Genomic DNA, 19,903 nt, shown 5'->3' on the forward strand with positions numbered 1-19,903 from the left:
ACAGCACAGGTAATTCTAATCAATACTCGGTAACAGCCTATATGGGAAAAGAATCTGAAAAAGAATAGATACGTGTATAACTAAATCACCTTGCTGTACACTTGAAATTAGCAAAACATTGTAAATAAACTGTATCCCAATATAAAATAAAAATTTTTTTTAAAAGTGAAAAAAATAAACTCTTTGGAATTGCCAGACTAGTCATTTTGGGGAAAAGCCAAAACCCACAGAAATCAGGTGAGTTTTGGAGCTTTCAAGCTGCCAGCATCAAAAGAATCTACAAACAATAAATGCTGGAGAGGGTGTGGAGAAAGGGAACCCTCTTGCACTGTTGGTGGGAATGTAAATTGATACAGCCGCTATGGAGAACAGTATGGAGGTTCCTTAAAAAACTAAAACTACAATTACCGTATGATTTAGGCATCCCACTTCTGGGCACATACCCAGAGAAAACCATAATTCATGGTTCAAAAAGACACATGCACCCCAATGTGCACTGCAGCACTATTTACAATAGCCAGGACATGGAAGCAACCTAAATGTCCGTCAACAGAAATGGAAGACGTGATTCCCATACAGAATGGAATATAACTCCGCCATTGAATGAAACTGGGTTATCTGTAGAGACATGGATGGACCTAGAGCGTGTCATAAAGAGTGAAGTCAGAAACAGAAAAACAAATATTGTACATTAACGCATATATGCGGAATCTCGGAAAATGGTACAGATCTTATTTGCAGTACAGAAGTAGAGACACAGACAGAAAGAACAAATGTATGGATACCAAGGGGCAAAGGGGCTGGCTGGGATGAATTGGGATTGACATATATACACTATTGATACTACGTATAAAATAGATAACGAATGAGAACCTACTGTATAGCACAGGGAACTCTACGCGATGCTCTGTGGTGACCTAAATGGGAAGGAAATTGAAAAGAGTAGATATATGTATATGTATAGCTGAGTCACTTTGCTGTACAGTAGAAACTAACAACATTGTAAAGCAGGTATACTCCAATAAAAAAATGTTTAAAACTGCTTTGGCTCAGAGACAGTCGGCTAATACCACTGATTTGGGTTTGGATTGGAGCGGAGCCCTTGCCCTACGCTGGGGGTCTGGAGTCTCATAAGAGATGCTTCCATCTCTAAGGTGGAGCCTGACGCAAATGCACATTGGAACCGAATGAGGGGAGTCCCACGCCAACCTCAGCGCCGCACAGAAGGTTGCTTTGGGCCAGAGCAGAGGAAAAGAGGAAGGACGTGATGAAACACAGCGTGTCCTTGGGAGACGGGTCTAGATGGGGAAGATTTGCTTTTGTACAAATGCAATGTGGGAACTGCTGGCAGCCGGCTGAAAATAACCCAGTGGGGAGTTTGGGGAGAAAGGTAAGATCTGAGGGCTCTGTTGGGACTTCCCTGGTGGTCCAGTGGTTAGGACTCTGCGCTTTCACTGTAGGGGGGCAGAGGTTCAATCCCTGGTCAGGAAACTAAGATCCCACAAGCCATGTGGCACAACAAAAGCAGCAGCAAAAAAAAGATGTGTTGCCAGGGAGGTGACAGAACTATGGGAAGGGGTGAGATTTCCGAAGGTGGAGGGGAGGCCCCAGCAGGAGAGGACCAGACCCAAAGATGCCACAGGAGGTACAGAGATGGAGGATAAGGAGACCGGGCGTCTCCAATTCTCCCAGAACCAGATTCATGTGCAAGGGGTGTATTCAAGTGAAGTTGCCCTCAGGAGGAACCAAGAGTGGACAGGGGGAGACCTGGAGGGAGAGGAGGCAGGTAGCTCTGGTAGGTACTGGTGCAGCTCTCAGGAGGAGCCCGCCCCTGCTGGGGCACAGGCACACAGCCGGGGTTCAAGGATCACGGGAGATCAACGTCAGCTACGTAGTAAGAGAGGCAGCAGGAAAGTCGCTGAGGCTCGCGTGGTCCCAACGTGGAGGAAACAGAGCAGCTTCCAAATCCTCAGAGAGGCCAGACCTCTGGAGACCAACAAGTCCAGGAGGAGCGGAGGTTCACAAGTGACCCCAGACAGCCGTTTCAAGAAAGCCGTGAGAGGAGGAAGCAGGTTTTAAAGGAGGAGCCATGAAGGGGTAAGAATGGAACAGATGACAGCAAGAGGAAACTCCCAATTGGGTTGTTTGGCCGTGAAATATGGTGGCAGGAAGTTCTGTCGTGAGGGGTTACCCTGGGAAGAATCGTTCGTTCGCCACAAAGTGCAGCTGAATACGTGCATAGTCAAAGAAGACGTCATAACTCACATTTGTAGAAAGCCACCGTCACATCGCAACTGCAAATAATTCTTATTAAGTGGCATTCCCTAAGAGCTCCTCACGTCTTGTCTGCTCCGGGAACTGGAGTCTTGGCAACAGGTAGATGAAGCGCGCTTCTGTTCTGGGGAGTTCTGTGTGAAAAATTCCGGGGAGGGCTCCTTACGCTCAGAACATGGTGGAATCTGTAAAACAATGACAGGAAATCATTGTGCATGCACTTTGGATCTGCAGCTGGCTAATCTGTGCTTTTCACTCGAGCGCAGAATCCATGAATGATCCAATATACAAAGTATACTCTTTCCTTCCCTTATTCCCTTCTCTTCCCTTCCTTCCCCCTTCCCTGTCCTTCCCTCCCTGCCTTCATCCCTTCCCTCCCTCCCTCCCTCTTTCCCCTCTCCCTCCCTCTTTCCCTTCTCCCTCCCTCCTTCCCTTCTCCCTCCCTCCTTCCCTTCTCCCTCCCTCTTTCCCTTCTCCCTCCTTCCAGAACAACAGAACCAAGTTACCCTTTGGCCTCAAAAGCAATAGAGGGTGCGTGTGTCTCTGACCCCAGTGAGCTGGAAGGGAGGTGGCCCAGCCCACAGGGGCTGCAGCATGCCAGCCGGCCCCTGCAGCCCAAGAGGTTCCTCACTTCGTGGCTCTACAGCAATTGGATGAAACCTTCAGAGAAAAGAAGCACGATCCCCTCCAAACTACATACCCGGGAGTCTTAGAACATACTCCCATCAGCCCCTCACGGCCCTCTGATGCAGCTGGGTCCCGAGCCCTGATGACTGCAGGCAGCTTTGAGCCCTGGCACCCGGGAAGGTTGAATTCCTGCCCGACCCCTGCTCTCCAGCCTTGGGGAGCTTCTCCGCTGCTGGGAGCCCCCTGCAAGGCGGGCTGCTGTTTCCAAACCTACCAGCCCGAATCCACGGTCTCACGAATAAAGACCTTTCATCTCAGGCACCGCTGCGATGTTTGCTCCGGGCCTTTGAGTTTGCCACGGCTGGCTTCAGATTGAGGTTAGCACTCCCGTCCCCACGCAGCACAGTCGCGCCCTCGTTTCGCTCCCAGCCTCGACCCTCCGGCTTTCCTGGGTAGCATGTCCACAGCTACCCCCATTCCCCCATTTCCTCTGGAAGCCTGAGCTCCTTCACCATCGATTTCTTCCCACGAGTTCCAGCACATCATTTCAGTCCCGGAACGTCCCACTGAAAAAGTAAGCAGAGCCAAACAACAGTTCAAATGTGCACTGCTTTTTCATCTTCAATTGACAATATGTCTCGGTTCTGTAGAGTTTTCCCCAGTTTATAAATTACAAAGCAATCACAATATCTGATATGTTTTTTACCTATTTCTCTTGCATACAGTGGTATTTGGTGAGTTTCTAACCCAATTAGGAGAGAGGAGACTGGGCAGAAGTGAAGGATTTCTATTATTTGTAGAATTCCCCAATCCATTTAAAGAGAAAGCTTAATAACTCACATAGATTTAAACAGTATTCATGAAATCACATCATGCTTTATCCACTCAAATAAATTATGAGCAGATTTATTTTGATTTTATTTCTTTCCATTTATTCAAGAAGTATTTGTTAAAGCTGGTAAAACCTGAGTAAGCTAAGCAGTTGTACAAGCTCCCTGTTCTCCGGGAACTTATATTTTCTGGAAGGTGAGGGTAGGAAGCTTTCAGATAATAACAAATATGAGAAAAGGAAAACAAATCTCCCTAAGAGCAGGCTTAAAAGAAACAGTGTGATCTCTCCAACACAGTGGTTCTCAATTGGGACGGTGTTGCCCACGATGGGACAGTGACAATGTCTGGGTCACTTTTGGTGTGTCATCTGGGGGGGCTACTACTGCATCTAGCGGGTGGATGTCAGGCGTGCTGCTACCAGCCTGCAGGGCGCAGGGCGCAGGGCACAGGGCAGCCCCCCACCCCCCCAAAGAAGTATCCAAACATAAATGTCGGTAGTGCGGAGGTTAAGAAGCCTTGCTCTCAGCAGAATTATAATGCAAGTGTAATTTCCTTTTATCCTCATTTGCTCTCACTGATAGACACATAAAAGACATTGTCACTGCTCTGGAATTGCAATAGTGTTTTTAAGATTAAAAATTGCATTTTTTTCTCAAAAGAAAAGGTGTATACCTTTAAGATTTTTTTTTTCCTTACCATATACAATAGTCCAGGGTCCTTTTATGAAATGCCTTCTAGAGGAAAAGATGTTACTTTCAAAATCTCAAGTAATGACCACCACCATCATTTACCTTACAAATGTCAAGACCCTCGTTTTTAGAAATGCTCTTAGAAATCTGTATTTGTGACTTCTGAATCTGCAGGCTCACTTGTAGTCAGATGAGCACATTATCAGAGCAGGTGCATCAAGAGAAACATTGCTTTCTTGAAGGTACTGCCAAAGATAAATTCCGGATTCATTACTCCCTGCAAAATAGAATATACTAAATCTCCAGGATATACAGACTGCCATTGACTTGTATTCAGTTTTATTAAATTGCCAGTAAAATTGTGAAATGTACCTAGCACCACAGACAGTGTTTCTACCATTCAGAGGGTCTTCTTTAAGGCTCCCTCAACTATCCTTACTTTCCTCACCTCCTCCCCTTTCCCCGACTCCCTCAACCACCCCCACCTGCCCGCAGCTCCACATTTACAGCACCTTTGTCCTCCTGAGCTGCCTTCTCTTTCGATTTTCTTTTTCTTTTTTTTAATGGACAAGAGTCTGTAACTAGTGTTATAGCTCAAAAAAGCAACTCATTACAGTGCTGGATATGCATAACGGTTTTACGTTTCCCTCTGTCCTTTTTATATCTTTAATTACATTTAAGCGTTTCACAAATCCATTATGCATCGTAATCAAACATCATCTTGCCTTGTGCGTCTATCCCTGTTCTAAATCTAGATTTATAAAATAACAGTGCTATTTTTATCTTTTTAACTCCAACCTCTCTAGTTCTCCTGGAGGAAGAGGGAGGTTTCAGTGGTTGCTCTGTGAATCCCTGCAAACTGTCCAGTAAACTGAGTTGCCCAGTGAACTATATTTATTCTCTGACAGAAAATAAGACAGAAGACAGACGCAAAAGCCCAGACTTTTATACAAAGACAAACCCAAATTCTAATCTTCTCTCAGCTTGTAAATCACTTACTCTCCTAAGCCTACATGTATTCATCTATCAAATGAATAGAGGACTTATTTCGAAGTTGTTGTGAGGATGACAAACGTGGGGACGGACGGCAGCCCAACAGACTTCTTACCTTTCCTCTAAAAATAATGAATGCCGGCACCTCTGCAAAGGAAAACACCAACCAGGGCAGACACGGCTCCCTTTTCCTTTCATCCTAAAATACACATCAGTGCCTTTGTAGATGTTTCCGTTGAAAATGCCATGTGGACATTTGGGGAGCAAAATGCCAATCAGCTTTTTCTCTACTGCAGAAAATACCTATGCAGACCTCACTCTTGAAGTCACCTTGACATAAGGAGGACAGGAGAAGAACTGAACCCCAAAATAGGTTTAAAATTCCGTCAAGTATAAGGTGATTTGTAATGGAAGAGGTTTTTGTGAGCATGCAAAACTCTGAAGCCTTTGTTGTTGTTGTTTTAAGCTCTTTATTGGAATATAATTGCTTTACACTTTTGTACCAGCTTATGAATCAGCTGTATTTATACACATATACCCATATCCCCTCCCTCCCGCCACTCACCCCCACCCTCCCCGTCCCGGCCCTCTAAGGCATCACCCATCATTGAGTTGACCTCCCTTTGTTATACAGCAACTTCCCACTAGCTATCTGTTTTACAGTTGGTAGTAAATATATATCTATGCTACTCTCTCCCTTTGTCCCAGCTTCCCCTTTGCCCCGCGTCCCCACAACCCCGTGTCCTCCAGTCCATTCTCTGCATCTGCATCCTTATTCTTGTCCTGTCACTGGGTTCATCTGTACCATTTTTGTTTTTTTTTTAGATTCCGTATATATGTTAGCGTACAATATTTGTTTTTCTCTTTCTGGCTTACTTCCAGTTAGCATGCTGTCTTGGCTTTATTATGGAATATCATTATTTAGATTTGAAACTTTGACAAATGACCACAACAACTCTATTGATTCGTTCCGTCACATTATAGGAAAAGACATGATTGGTAGCAATGATGCTGAGCTTCAAAACAGTGCTCTCCTGAGCAAACACGGGTCCTGGCTTTGCCTGTGTTTCAGCATCTGGTGTTGGATACAGTGCAGTTTGGGACAACAACCCAGGGCTCTGCAAGGAAGGGAAAAATCAAGCAGGGTATTTCCGCCAGCATGTATTACTCATACCCACCTACATGCCATGGAAGGAAATTCACTGACACCGTGGAATCTACACTTGTGAAATTTAAGAATTGTTTTCAGGGGGAAAATGTACTTTCAGTTTCTCAGACTTTGGTAAGAAACTTTCCACCTAAGAAAAAGATGACACTCCCTTTTCCCCTTGAAACATTCTTTATACTTATACCAAGTAAGTGGAACTAGTTTACGGGCAGTTCTGTTTGCCTCCTGCAGTAACGTCTGAACGTGTCTCCTCCTTTTATACGTATGCAAGGATGCTTTTTCTCTGTGACAGTCCCTCCTGATAAAAGACAGACCTTTTGCCTTTATGTAGATCTTTTAAAAACAAAGCCTTCATGTTCTAGTTCTGTGAAAAATGCCGTTGGTAATTTGATAGGGATTGCGTTGAATCTGTAAATTGCTTTAGGTAGGACACTCATTTTCACAATGTTGATTCTTCCAATCCAAGAACGTGGTATGTCTCTCCATCTGTTTGTATCGTCTTTGATTTCTTTCATCAGTGTCTTATAGTTTTCTGCATACAGGTCTTTTGCCTCCTTAGGCAGGTTTATTCCTAGGTATTTTATTCTTTTTGTTTCAATGGGAAATGGGAGAGTTTCCTTAATTTCTCTTTCTGCTTTTTCGTTGTTAGTGTTTATGAATGCAGGAGATTTCTGTGCATTAATTTTGCATCCTGCTACTTTACTAAATTCATCAGTGGTAGCAGTTTTCTGGTAGAGTCTTTTGGGTTTTCTATGTATAACATCATGCCATCTGCAAAGAGTGACAATGTTACTCCTTCTTTTCCAATTTGGATTCCTTTTCTTTCATTTTCTTCTCTGATTGCTGTGGCTAAAACTTCCTTATGGTTTGTATGGAAATACAAAAGACCCCGAATAGCCAAAGCAATCTTGAGAAGGAAAGATGGAGTTGGTGGAATTAGGCTTCCTGACTTCAAACTATACTACAAGGCTACAGTAATCAAGACAGTAAGGTACTGGCACAAAAATAGAAAGGAAGATCAATGGAACAGAATAGAGATCTCAGAGGTAAACCCAAGCAAATATGGGCACCTTATCTTTGACAAAGAAGGCAAGAATATACAATGGAAAAAAGACAGCCTCTTCAATAAGTGGTGCTGGGAAAATTGGACAGCAACATGTAAAAGAATGAAATTAGAACACTCCCTAACACCATACTCAAAAATAAACTCAAAATGGATGACAGACCTAAATGTAAGGGCAGCCACTATAAAACTCCTAGAGGAAAACACAGGCAGAACACTCTATGACATACATCAAAGCAACATCCTTTTTGACCCACCTCCTAGAATCATGGAAATAAAATCAAGAATAAACAAATGGGACCTAATGAAACTTAAAAGCTTTTGCACAGCAAAAGAAACCATAAACAAGACAAGAAGGCAACCCTCAGAATGGGAGAAAATACTTGCCAACGAAGCAACGGACAAAGGGTTAATCTTCAAAGTATACAAGCAGCTCGTGCGGCTTAATACCAAAAAGGCAAATAACCCAATCCACAAATGGGCGGAAGACCTAAATAGACATTTCTCCAAAGAAGACATACAGATGGCCAACAGATACATGAAACGATGCTCAACATCACTAATCATTAGAGAAATGCACATCAAAGCCACAATGAGGTATCACCTCACATGGGTCAGAATGTCCATCATCACAAAATCTAGAAACCATAAATGTTGGAGAGGGTGTGGAGAAAAGGGAACCCTCCTGCACTGTTGGTGGGATTGTAAGTTGGTACAGCCACTATGGAAGACAGTTTGGAGGTTCCTTAAAAAACCAAAAATAGAAACTACCATATGATCCAGTAACCCCACTCCTGGGCATATACCTAGAGAAAACCATAATCCAAAAAGAAACATGTACCATAATGTTTATTACAGCACTATTTACAATAGCTAGGACATGGAACCAACCTAAATGCCCATCAACAGATGAATGGATAAAGAAGATGTGGCACATATATATACAGTGGAATATTACTCAGCCATAAAAAGGAATGAAATGGAGCTATATGTAATGAGGTGGATAGACCTAGAGACTGTCATACAGAGTGGTCTGTCCTTTATCAGGAGGGACCGTCACAGAGAAAAAGCATCCTTGTATACGTATAAAAGGAGGAGACACGTTCAAACGTTACTTCAGGAGGAAGGCAGAACTGCCCGTAAACTAGTTCCACTTACTTGGTATAAGTATAAAGAATGTTTCAAGGGGAAAAGGGAGTGTCATCTTTTTTTTAGGTGGAAAGTTTCTTACCGAAGTCTGAGAAACTGAAAGTACATTTTCCCCCTGAAAACAATTCTTAAATTTCACAAGTGTAGATTCCACGGTGTCAGTGAATTTCCTTCCATGGCATGTAGGTGGGTATGAGTAATACATGCTGGCGGAAATACCCTGCTTGATTTTTCCCTTCCTTGCAGAGCCCTGGGTCGTTGTCCCAAACTGCACTGTATCCAACACCAGATGCTGAAACACAGGCAAAGCCAGGACCCGTGTTTGCTCAGGAGAGCACTGTTTTGAAGCTCAGCATCATTGCTACCAATCATGTCTTTTCCTATAATGTGACGGAACGAATCAATAGAGTTGTTGTGGTCATTTGTCAAAGTTTCAAATCTAAATAATGATATTCCATAATAAAGCCAAGACAGCATGCTAACAGGAACTAAATGTGCAGCTTTATGATATTTTAAAATTATATAAATAGTTTTGACTGGAACTAACATTTTAAAACAAGAAAACTGGAGATACCCACACAAAGACAGAGAGGGGATGCTTTACCAAGCCCCACATAAAATAATGGAGTTGTTGATTAAATGAGAAAATTCAGTGATGCCTAAAGGAAGTCATTATCTAGGAGTCTTTCTGTTAACTTCAGACATGTGCTTCATTTCATTACTGCTACGAACTAAAAGAAAATGATAAAATAGAAAGCAAAATAATTAAGCTCTTACCCTTGTATTTCAATCTAATTGTAGCACGGGTGTGACTCAGAACATCTGCAGTGAAGCTCAGACCCTGAGCTTGCAAAACTGGAATCATGTTACCTTGTAAACAATAGGCCATTTGAGTTCAGCATGGAGGGTGTGAAAGGAGTTCCAATAGAGCTGCTTTTTACAAATGGTGACCCCCCCCCCCCCCCCCCAACCAGGAGCCATTTCTTGACTTGACCATCACTCTGTGGCTGTGAGGACAGAAGCCGATCAACTCTTGACATCCACAAGGTCTGTTGGCTTTTAGGCAGATATTTAAATTGTAAGCAAGTGAATCTACTCGGTGCAAATGGGTAAGCAAGAGAAACGACAGATGCTGACAGAGGCTCTCCCAGTTCTGGAGTTCAGAGTCTGTACTGGGCTTCCCAGGGCTGACAATCAATAGGCCAGAAAAGCCGAGGTCCTTTCTGGAGGCCACATATGAGGACGCGTTCCTTGCCTTCTCCAGCTTATGCGGGTGGATCGCACGTCTTGGCTTGGGGCTCCTTCCATCTTCAGTGCCAGCAAGGACCCCATGAGCCCCTGGTGTCGCCTCTAACACTGACTCCACCGCCCACTTCCACATGGAGGGACCTTCCCGATGCTGTTGGTCCCCCTGCATAACCCCCTGCTCCCCCATCTGAGGTCTGCTCATGATCAGCCTTCATGCCTTCTGCACCGTTAATTCCCCTCCGCTGTCCACAGGGACACATTCACATGTTCTGGGAATTAGGGTGTGGGCATCTTTGTGGGAAAGGCCGTTATCTTTGCCTAGAGTAGCAGCCACCTAATTCCTTTGATTTCACAGATTTGAAACTGAAATATATAGAGTTTATGTGATGGATGTTTAAGCAACAAAATGTATACTTTGCTCCTAAAACCACATGATGCTGTTTTAAAACTATGCTCTTGTCATTTGCACGTGTATATATAATTTTGATCTATATTACCAATATGATAATGGTTGTTAAATGAATTCTGTGTGCCTTTTGCACACTGTACACTTGAAAACATTGAACTCTTATGCACTTATTTTTAAACCTCTAAGAGTGTAAATAGTAACATTTACCAATTTGGCAAGTGAAGTAATACATAAATGCAACAAAACAAACCATCTCGTGGTACAGGGTTCTCTAAGGTTGAATCATATCAGAGAGTACAGTGGAAATCATGATTTCATCAGACACTTGAAAACTGTGAATAAAAAGTATCAACATCTTAACCAAAAAAATGTGTACACCAATGTTTTTACTTATTCTCTTTTTAAAAAAAATGTGAGCTCAGGTTATTCATAAGTATTTTTCTCTTCATTTTTCTCCATTTTAATAATCTGATTTTAGGTAATTCTGTCTAGTTTTATCTTTTTTGAAATCTTTTTTGAAATTCATAAAACATGAATGTTCCAAGTCTTTACCCAATTCATCTGCACAAAAAGAACCTTTAAAAAACAAGGACTCTTAGATGGAAGAAATTTTGATTTGCTGAAACATTTGATACTAAAATACATCAAGGACAAAATTTGAAAGCACTCATCAATTAAGATAAAATGTCAATGGAGGTATTATAGTCATGAATATTTATGAGGTGAATGACAAAGCATCCAAATGTATTTGAAATGTACTTACAACATGTATTTTGGAATGCAAAGATACTGTCTGCATTTCCCAGTCTTTGACAGCATAAGTCAACAGAAATACATGAAAATGTAGAGAATATGTACACTGTGATCAATAATGTTTGTTAATAGATACGAATTAAATTCTGAGCCCTAGAAGCAGACAGTGCTGCTTCTGTTCTCGCAAGTGTCTGCACACTGAGTAACCAACAGGGATCTTTGTGTTAGGTAATAGAGAATGTTATACTACTTTTTTAAAGAGAAATCATTCTGAAAATATTCTTTGACCTGAACACACACACACGCATGCACACAATTTGATAATGTGGTAATAGCAAAACATGGGAAATTAGCCTCTTTTCACCCCCAAAAAGAGGAATTTAAGTACCGGAGAGGTATAACCAATTCGCCTCTTCTACCGACACCCTATCATATTAGCTTCAGACATTTTCTTCAAAACACTTACCTGAAATATCTTTTTAAAATAGACTCCGTAATTTTAAAAATATCTCCAGGGCTTCCCTGGTGGTGCAGTGGTTAAGAATCCGCCTGCCAATGCAGGGGACACAGGTTCATACCCTGCTCCAGGAAGATCCCACATGCCGTGGAGCAACTAAGCCCATGTGCTGCGGCTACTGAATCCCATGTGCCTAAAGCCCGTGCTCCACAACAAGAGGAACCACGGCAATGAGGAGCCCGCACACCGCAATGAAGGGTAGCCCCCACTCGCTGCAACTAGAGAAAGCCCGTGTGCAGCAAGAAAGACCCAACACAGCCAATAAATAAATAATTTTAAAAAATACATATATATTCACTATTCTTTGAGCTTAGTTACAAAAAGGAAAAGTGAACAAAATGAAAAAGCACAGTGAACTAAATACAGGTAAACGTGATAACTAACGAGTTAGGGAAAATATGAATCTACGAAAGAAAAAAAAAATATTGCAACTTAACAGAAACATGACGAAGATGTAACCTGTTTTCTGCTCTTGACAGATTAAAAGGCAAAAATAAGGAAAATGTGAATTAATAAGGTTTCATTAATGGCTGTATATGAAACTATGTGGCTCCAAATCTGTTTATTAAATAACCAATTTTTCAGAATTTAATTCATCTAATGCCAAATTATTAAAAACCAGTTAGTTCTTCTAAGGCAGTGTATTGCCTTTGAATATACTCAATTCACCAAATTTACCAAAATCACTTTTAAGGAAAATTCATCTTAAATATACTAAATGAATTTAAATCAAACTTTCCTATTTTTCTCCCCAGCCAGGTAGTTTCCGCAAACCACAAAATATTAAACACATGATCTTAGTGACCATTTGCTTAGCACCCGCTGTAATGAAGATGCGCAGAAGGAAAACCGTTACTTGATGGCCTAATTCTTGCGGAGAATCTGGATTGTAAAGAGCTACGTGGACTCACTCTTCATGGGCATATTCTTATTCAATATCCCCGAAGAACAGATGTTTAAACCCCTGGCATTCAGATGAGCTCATACTGAAACAACAGGGTTTCTTTCACCCAGGCAAATGTGGTATGATAATGGCAAGTATTGTTTATCTCATCAACGACTGAATTTTCAGAAGGGTTACTTATTTAAAACCCTTTCAGGCCTTTTATCCACCAACTGGACTTCTAGAAAATGCGAAAATTGTCAGATAAATACTCAACGTGCATACTGAGGGATTTAGGAACGATTTGTTTATAATAATAAGCATCAAAGGAAGCTCACGTATAACAGGCGATGCTTGTAAAACAGCCGTTGACACCGATGCCTCCGTCCTGAGGCATCAGCAGGGTCACCTCGTCATCCCCACGGGGTAGGTGTGGCCGTCTCTGTCTGCCACAGAAAACGCTTGGGGGTGGGGGCCTTTCAGAGTGGATAACACATGTGCTTCTCGTTACAAAGCAAAGTGACCGTCCGAGACGTTGAATCCAGGCTCCCTAACGCCCTCCCTCGCGCTACTGTGTAACTGAGAATAAGCAAACAGAGCGGATGATTCAGACAGTACACAGATACTATGAGGCTCACTGACATACAGGTAGGTCGGTGGCGTCTGCCCATAAACGCACAGGAGACATCCTTGCAGAGAGCTATCAGGTGTCACACAGGTACCCTCTAATAACTGCTGGTCCCTCCTTGTTCCAACATGTGCAGTCTCACTTGTCTACTAGAAACATGTTATATATGTTTTTTTAAATTTCATAAAGAAAAGGAAAACTGAATGAGTATAAGCCCAAGAAATTAGTATTTGAATCAATCCGTAAATAGACAAAACTCTGTGAAATTTAATAATGAAAAGCCATGAACAAAGGCAGAGGAAATCAGTAAAATGAGGCATGAGGAACTGAATATGGTAGACACAGAGAAGAGAGGAAAGATTTATGCGGCGATATGATGTGCAAATCCCTACAGATGAATTGAAAAATTTTGGAGAAGAGGGGAATATCCTTGAAAAATATAAATGACCCAAATTAAGAATTTTAGAGGAAATTGGAAATCTGTATAAAGCAATGAAAGTGTAAAAAAGAAAAAAAGGAAATAAAGCCAAAAACCAAAAAAGAAATGATAGTCAAGACTCTGGGGTCACATAGCTTTACTGATGAGTTTTTGAGTTTATTCAGCTCAAACAATAAAATCAATCCCATGCATATGTGTACACACACACACACACACAAGATGGGGAATCCATTGTATTATCAAATGTTTGCATAACTCTGATGGGAAAATCTGATGAATACAGTGGAAAGAAAAGCAGAGTTCAAAGCAGCACATTCAACTCTTAAAGACTTCCTTTTAAATCTTTTTCAGAGAACTAAAATGTAGAACAGCTAAAAATGGAGCTGTTCCAGTTGGAAAGGGAGAGAGAAGGCAGGGTAGCAAGTGGAACCTCCCCTCCTGTTCTCAGTTGCTTGACACAACCTCTGCCCTCAGTCCATCCACACTGTCTGTTCTGCACCTTCAATCCGTCTCTAGCTGGAGAAAACTCCCAGTCCAGCAGGATGGGCTGTTTAAACCCCAGATCATTAACCTCCAGGGTCCCGAGTTCATTCACCTGCCCACGTACCTAGAACACTCAGTCATCAAAACTGGTTTCACGGTAGAGTCATCTGGGTAGCTGTAAAGAATATTGATGCTAGGGTCCCACCACCAAAACATTCTAATGGAAGTAGTCTTGAGTGTGGTCTCGGCATCCAGATTTTTAAAATCTTCCTTGTTGAATGCGGTATGCAAATCTGAGAACAGCTGGCTTATAAATCACCTGGGCATCTCGATGAAGTGCAGATTCTGGTTTGTTCACTGCACGAGAGCCTGGTGACAAAAAAAATAACCCCTGGGTCACCTTGATGCTGCTGGTCTGCAGACCACACTGTGAATGGCAAGGATCTAGAGGATGTTACCTTCTCCTCTCTCCTCCAGGGTCCAGTGGTCCAATTCCTTCTCCCCATCCTGGGTCTCAGTTCATGAGCTTCCCACATCAGGGGAAAATGCAGGCTATCAGTAGAGACATGCCTCAAGGTCTGCTTTCCAGTCTAGGCACTTACCAGCCTTCAAGCTCACACCATCCACTCTTCCCCCTCATGGCCTGAGACCACCCAAACTCCCATCTACTGAAAACACACCAGAATGGACTCCTCTATCATCCCCACAATTTCTGTCTCTCTCTAAGGTTGTCTGTAGTCATGCTGGACTAGATCCCTCCATCCAGCAGTAGGCTATGACTCTACCAGCATAACTCACCCCCAGAAGGGAAAACATAAATCTTTTCTGTTTCCACCTTCTCTTTCAGGAACTGTCCCAATCTCTCTCCTTGACACTAAGGCACCTCGGAAAAAAACATGATTTATTTTGTTGTCTTCCAATTTCTCTTTTCCATTTTTCTCTTAAACCAGGATTTCTTCACATATCTCCATTGAAAATGGGCTTTTCAAGGTCACCAGTGACCTCCGTGCTGCTGTAGGAAATGCCAAACTCAGTCCTCAGTGGACCGGACATACCAGCATCACTTGACACAAGCATCACTCTCCCCACCTTGGGAAAGCTTTCCTCCAGTGGATACCTTGGCCCCTCACTCTTCCACTCTTTTTGTCCCTACCTCACCAGGTGTTTCTCCCCAGGCTCTTTTGGCTCTTTTCCTCATCTTCACAACTCTACACGTTACCATGGTCAAGTCTTAGTCTTTAGATGTTTATTAATTCCTATCTACAGCTACTCCCTCCAGGATCTCCGCTAGCCTGATAGCTTCAAACCCTGCCTCTCTGCTCATAATATTTCTACCTTCAGGTTGTATCTCTCCCTGAACGCTAGATTCACGCATTCAACTCTCCCTTACTAGTTCTCCATGGATACCTAATACTCATCTCTGTCTGTCTTTCCAGCTTTATCGAGACATAATTGACATATGACGTAATGTAAGATTAAGTTGTACAGGGTGATGATTTGATACACATACATATAGTGAAATGATTACCATGATAGGGTTAGTTAATACCTCCCATCACCTCACAGAATTACCATTTCCTTTTTATGGTGACAACATTTAAGATTTGCTCTCTTAACAGCTTTCAAGTACATAATACAGTATTGTTAACTACAGTCACCGTACTGTACATTAGACCTTAGAACCTTCTCATCTTAATAACTAGGAAGTCTGTAGCCTTTGACTGTCATCTCTCCATCTCCCCAGTGCCACAAAGCCCTAGCGACCCCCATTCTCTGTTTCTGTGAGTTTCTGCTTTCTAAGATTCCACATACAGTATTTCTTTCTCTGACTTTTTTCACTTAGCATAATGCCCTCAAGGTTCATCCATGTTGTCATAAATGGCTTATTCAGCCATGAGGAAGAAGAAACTACTCATCCTAATCTCAGCATGTCAAAATCTAATGTCCTCGGGACTTCCCTGGTGGTGCAGTGGTTAAGAATCCGCCTGCCAATGCAGGGGACACAGGTTCGAGCCCTGGTCTGGGAAGATCCCACATGCCATGGAGCAACTAAGCCCATGTGCCACAAGTACTGAGCCTGCGAGCCACAACTACTGAGCCCATGTGCTGCAACTACTGAAGCCCAAGAGCCTGGAGCCTGTGCTCCACGACAAGAGAAGCCACCGCAATAAGAAGCCCATGCACCGCAACGAAGAGTAGCCCCTGCTTGCCACTAGAGAAAGCCCGCGTGCAGCAACAAAGAAACAACACAGCCAATTAAATAAATACGTAAACTTATAAAAATATATATATAATGTCCTCTCCACTTTACCCATGCCATAACCTCCCACACCTCCCCACACACATGGAAAAAGAAAAGGTCTTTGCTTCCCTTGCATTCTTCTCCATCTTACTTAGTGTCAACTCTATTCAGACCAAAACTCAGGAACTATCTGTGAGCTCTTTCTTTCCTTCATAGCCTCCCATGCATTGTTTTATGAAGCCCTATAGCATCCATCTTCCAAGGACACAGAAAATCCGCTTCCTCCAGCACCCTCTCTACGGCATCATCAGTGCTCTCCTGGGGACAGCGGCCACATTTTAATTGGATTCCTCCTTCCTAATTGGATTCCTCCTCCCAGACTTTCCCTCCTATAGACTACCGCCAACACAGCAGGCAGAAAGACACGCAGAACAGATAATGCCGGCCTCTGACCCAACCTTCCAGGGGTTCACCGCTTTCCTGTCAGTAAACATCAGTGTCCTTACAAAGTGCCACAAGGCCCTACGTGACTCCCTTCCGTGACTTCTCACACTCTTCTCTGGCTCATCCCACCCACAGCAAAGGGCCACGTAAGCCCTGAGTTGGCTCTTGGACACTCCTGTCACCCTTCCAAAGCATGGACGATGCCTGCTTCTCAGAATGCTCTTCCCCAGAAGGCTACGTGGCTGCTTCGTCACCACCTCCTGGGATGTCTGAAATGTGACCTTCTCTACGGCCCGGGCAAACAGGCAGCGACACGTTCCACCAAGTATTTCTCAGTATTTTGAATTTACATGAAGAAAACTGAAAGTGCTGTTAGCAGTATCAAGTACATCTTTTTTTTAATGGAGAGACATTTTGCTAGATATTAAGACAAAATCTGTTGGAGTTGTACTTCTCAAACTAAAATGTGCATATGAGGCACCTGGGGATCTTGTTAAACTGGAAATTCAGATTCAGTAGCTCTGGAGAGAGGACCAAGGCTTTGCATTTCTAAGAGGCTCCCAGGTGATGTCCAAGACACAACTGAGCTACGATTTGAATAGAGGGTCCTTAGTGGATTTTTTTAACCTTTAGAAATGGGAAGACACACTGAAATGTGAAAAGGAAAAAAAGCAATTATCTTGTGTTCTCCCTGCTCCTAATTTATGACGGCTAACATGTTGGTATATATGTTTTCTTCATCTGTAGAGGTTGCATGTCTCTTCACTACATTAATTCACTTAAAAAATTAATAAGCACATACTAAGCACCATGCAATCAGTGTACTGGGTGCCAAGTATATAAAAATAAGTAGGGACTCAACCCGCCTGGTCGGTGCGTTTACAGGCGTGTGAACGAAAGACACGATGGGCAGAGGGGAACAGTTCAGTCTCCAGTGCAAACATGGGACAAGCGCAGAACCCCACGGAACCATTCAGGCTCCTATCACCCCTCAACATCCCCTTCCGTGCATTCAAAAATCAGACAGATTTAACAACAGCTAACAATCAACTCAAAGAACTTCGCACATAATGTCCCTATAACATTCGGAAACGATTTCTGTCACCGACATTCCATCTGTACAATGCGTCATTATATGACGAGGACAGAGAACGTGTAGAACATCTATGATATCTCAAGAAAAGTATTTCAGGAGGTTCAGTCTCACTGAACTCGCACATCTTGCGGTATTTTGTTTGATTTCCATTACAGAAACAATTGTATTTGTGGATAGACACAATTACCTCAAGTATGACAACCATCTCATTAAAATGGCGTTATATTTTAGCATAAAATTTCATGTTTTGAGAACGGATAAAGGGGCAAATTCATTTCTGTGTTTGTAAAAACAGTCTTTGAACAATGGTTTGTGTCACTGGGTTTTTTGTTTTTATTTTTTTTTAATGTTTATGTTTCTGGACACTGCAGACAGTACTGCCTGGGCAAATTTTTTTTTTAATTTTATATTTATTTATTTATTGGCTGCATTCGGTCTTTGTTGCTGTGCACGGGCTTTCTCTAGTTCTGGTGAGTGGGGCTTCTCTTCGGTGTGATGCGCAGGCTTCTCATTGCTGTGGCTTCTCTTGTTGTGGAGCACGGGCTCTAGACACACAGGCTCAGTAGCTGTGGCGCACAGGCTTAATTGCTCCACAACATGTGGGATCTACCTGGAGCGGGGATCGAACCCGTGTCCCCTGCATTGGCAGGAGAATTCTTAACCACTGCGCCACCAGGGAAGTCGCCTGCCTGGGCAGATATTACATGTACAAGAAGATTCATGACCTCTTTCTCCTTACACTACATGGAGGCTGGTCATCTGTCCATGAACCTACTTACCATACACTCATCCACTCTGTATTCACTGACTGTATTTCTGCTAAGAGTCTGCTACTGTGCTATGCCGACCTTGGGGACAGACACATGATGAATCCTCCTTCTCTACCTTTGAGGTTCTCAGTTCAGAAAGGAAAACGTGTAAATGGTTAAGTATTCCTTCCTCAGGGGAAGGGAGAGAGAATGCAACTAGATAGTATTATGGGCAGAGGAGGGAAGAAGGGATTGACTGGTTTTAATAGGTCTTGAAGGATTAAAAACTTAACAAATATACTCTAAGTCTTTCATTCTCTTGGGGTGAGTCAAGGAACTTAATGAAGGTACACGGTGTGACAAAGGTTGGGGACAGTTTCAACACGGCCGAGGTGGAGACAATGGGAGAGACTGGAACAAAGGTAACCTGAGAAAGAGTGAGGCCAATAGAAATAAAAACAAAAATAAGCCAATGGGACCTAATCAAACTAACAAGCTTTTGCACAGCAAAGGACACCATAAAACAAAAAGAAAAACCCAAAAAGACAACCTACGGGAAGGGAGAAAATATTTGCAAATGATGTGACCGGAAGGGCTTAATCTCCAAAATACACAAACAGCTCATACAACAACAACAAAAAACAAACAACCCAATCAAAAAATGGGCAGAAGACCTTAATAGACATTTCTCCAAAGAAGACAGACATCTGTCATCTGTGTCTGATATACCAAAGGCACGTGAAAAGATGTTCAACATCGCTAATTTTTAGAGAAATGCACATCAACACTACAGTGAGGTATTACTCCACACCAGTCAGAATGGCCATCATCAAAAAATCTACAAATAACAAATGGTGGAGAGGGTGTGGAGAAAAGGGAGCCCTCCTGCTCTGTTGGTGGGGATGTAACTTGGTGCAGCCACTATGGAGAACAGGACGGAGGTTTCTCATAAAACTAAAAATAGAATTACCATATGATCCTGCAATCCCACGCTTGAGCATGTATCTGGAGAAAACTATATTTCAAAAAGATACACGCACCCCTATGTTCAGAGCAACACTATTAACAACCGCCAAGACATGAAAACAACCTAAATGTCCATCAACAAATGAATGGATGAATAAGATGTGGGGGGGTGTGTGTGTATGTGTGTGTGTGTGTGTGTGTGTAAAATAATGGAAGACTATTCAGCCATAAAAAGGAACAAAATGCCATCTG

The 19,903-nt window shown here is 42.7% G+C and overlaps 1 protein-coding gene and 1 long non-coding RNA gene across 3 annotated transcripts in view; one reads left to right on the forward strand and one right to left on the reverse strand.

Annotated features, from left to right (window-relative positions):
- PNPLA4 (patatin like phospholipase domain containing 4) overlaps positions 1 to 19,903 on the forward strand; it is an 84,643-nt gene that overhangs the window by 63,256 nt on the left and 1,484 nt on the right. The window contains exon 7 of one of the 2 annotated variants that reach the window (XM_057719058.1): positions 12,477 to 14,348. The exons of the other annotated variant lie outside the window; for it this stretch is intronic. Within the exon in view, the coding sequence (XP_057575041.1) occupies positions 12,477 to 12,581 (105 nt within the window). The 3' untranslated portion in view covers positions 12,582 to 14,348. Of the gene's footprint in view, positions 1 to 12,476; positions 14,349 to 19,903 lie in introns of those variants that run through there. 2 annotated transcript variants of the gene reach the window in all.
- LOC130842409 (uncharacterized) overlaps positions 2,948 to 19,903 on the reverse strand; it is a 177,076-nt gene continuing 160,120 nt past the window's right edge. The window contains exons 2-3 of the long non-coding RNA XR_009050423.1: positions 4,524 to 4,698; positions 2,948 to 3,467 (exon numbers count right to left, since the gene is read on the reverse strand). This is a non-coding gene — a long non-coding RNA (uncharacterized LOC130842409). The remainder of the gene's footprint in view (positions 3,468 to 4,523; positions 4,699 to 19,903) is intronic.

This window comes from Hippopotamus amphibius, chromosome X (genome assembly GCF_030028045.1).
Source record: "Hippopotamus amphibius kiboko isolate mHipAmp2 chromosome X, mHipAmp2.hap2, whole genome shotgun sequence".
Lineage (NCBI taxonomy): Eukaryota > Metazoa > Chordata > Mammalia > Artiodactyla > Hippopotamidae > Hippopotamus > Hippopotamus amphibius.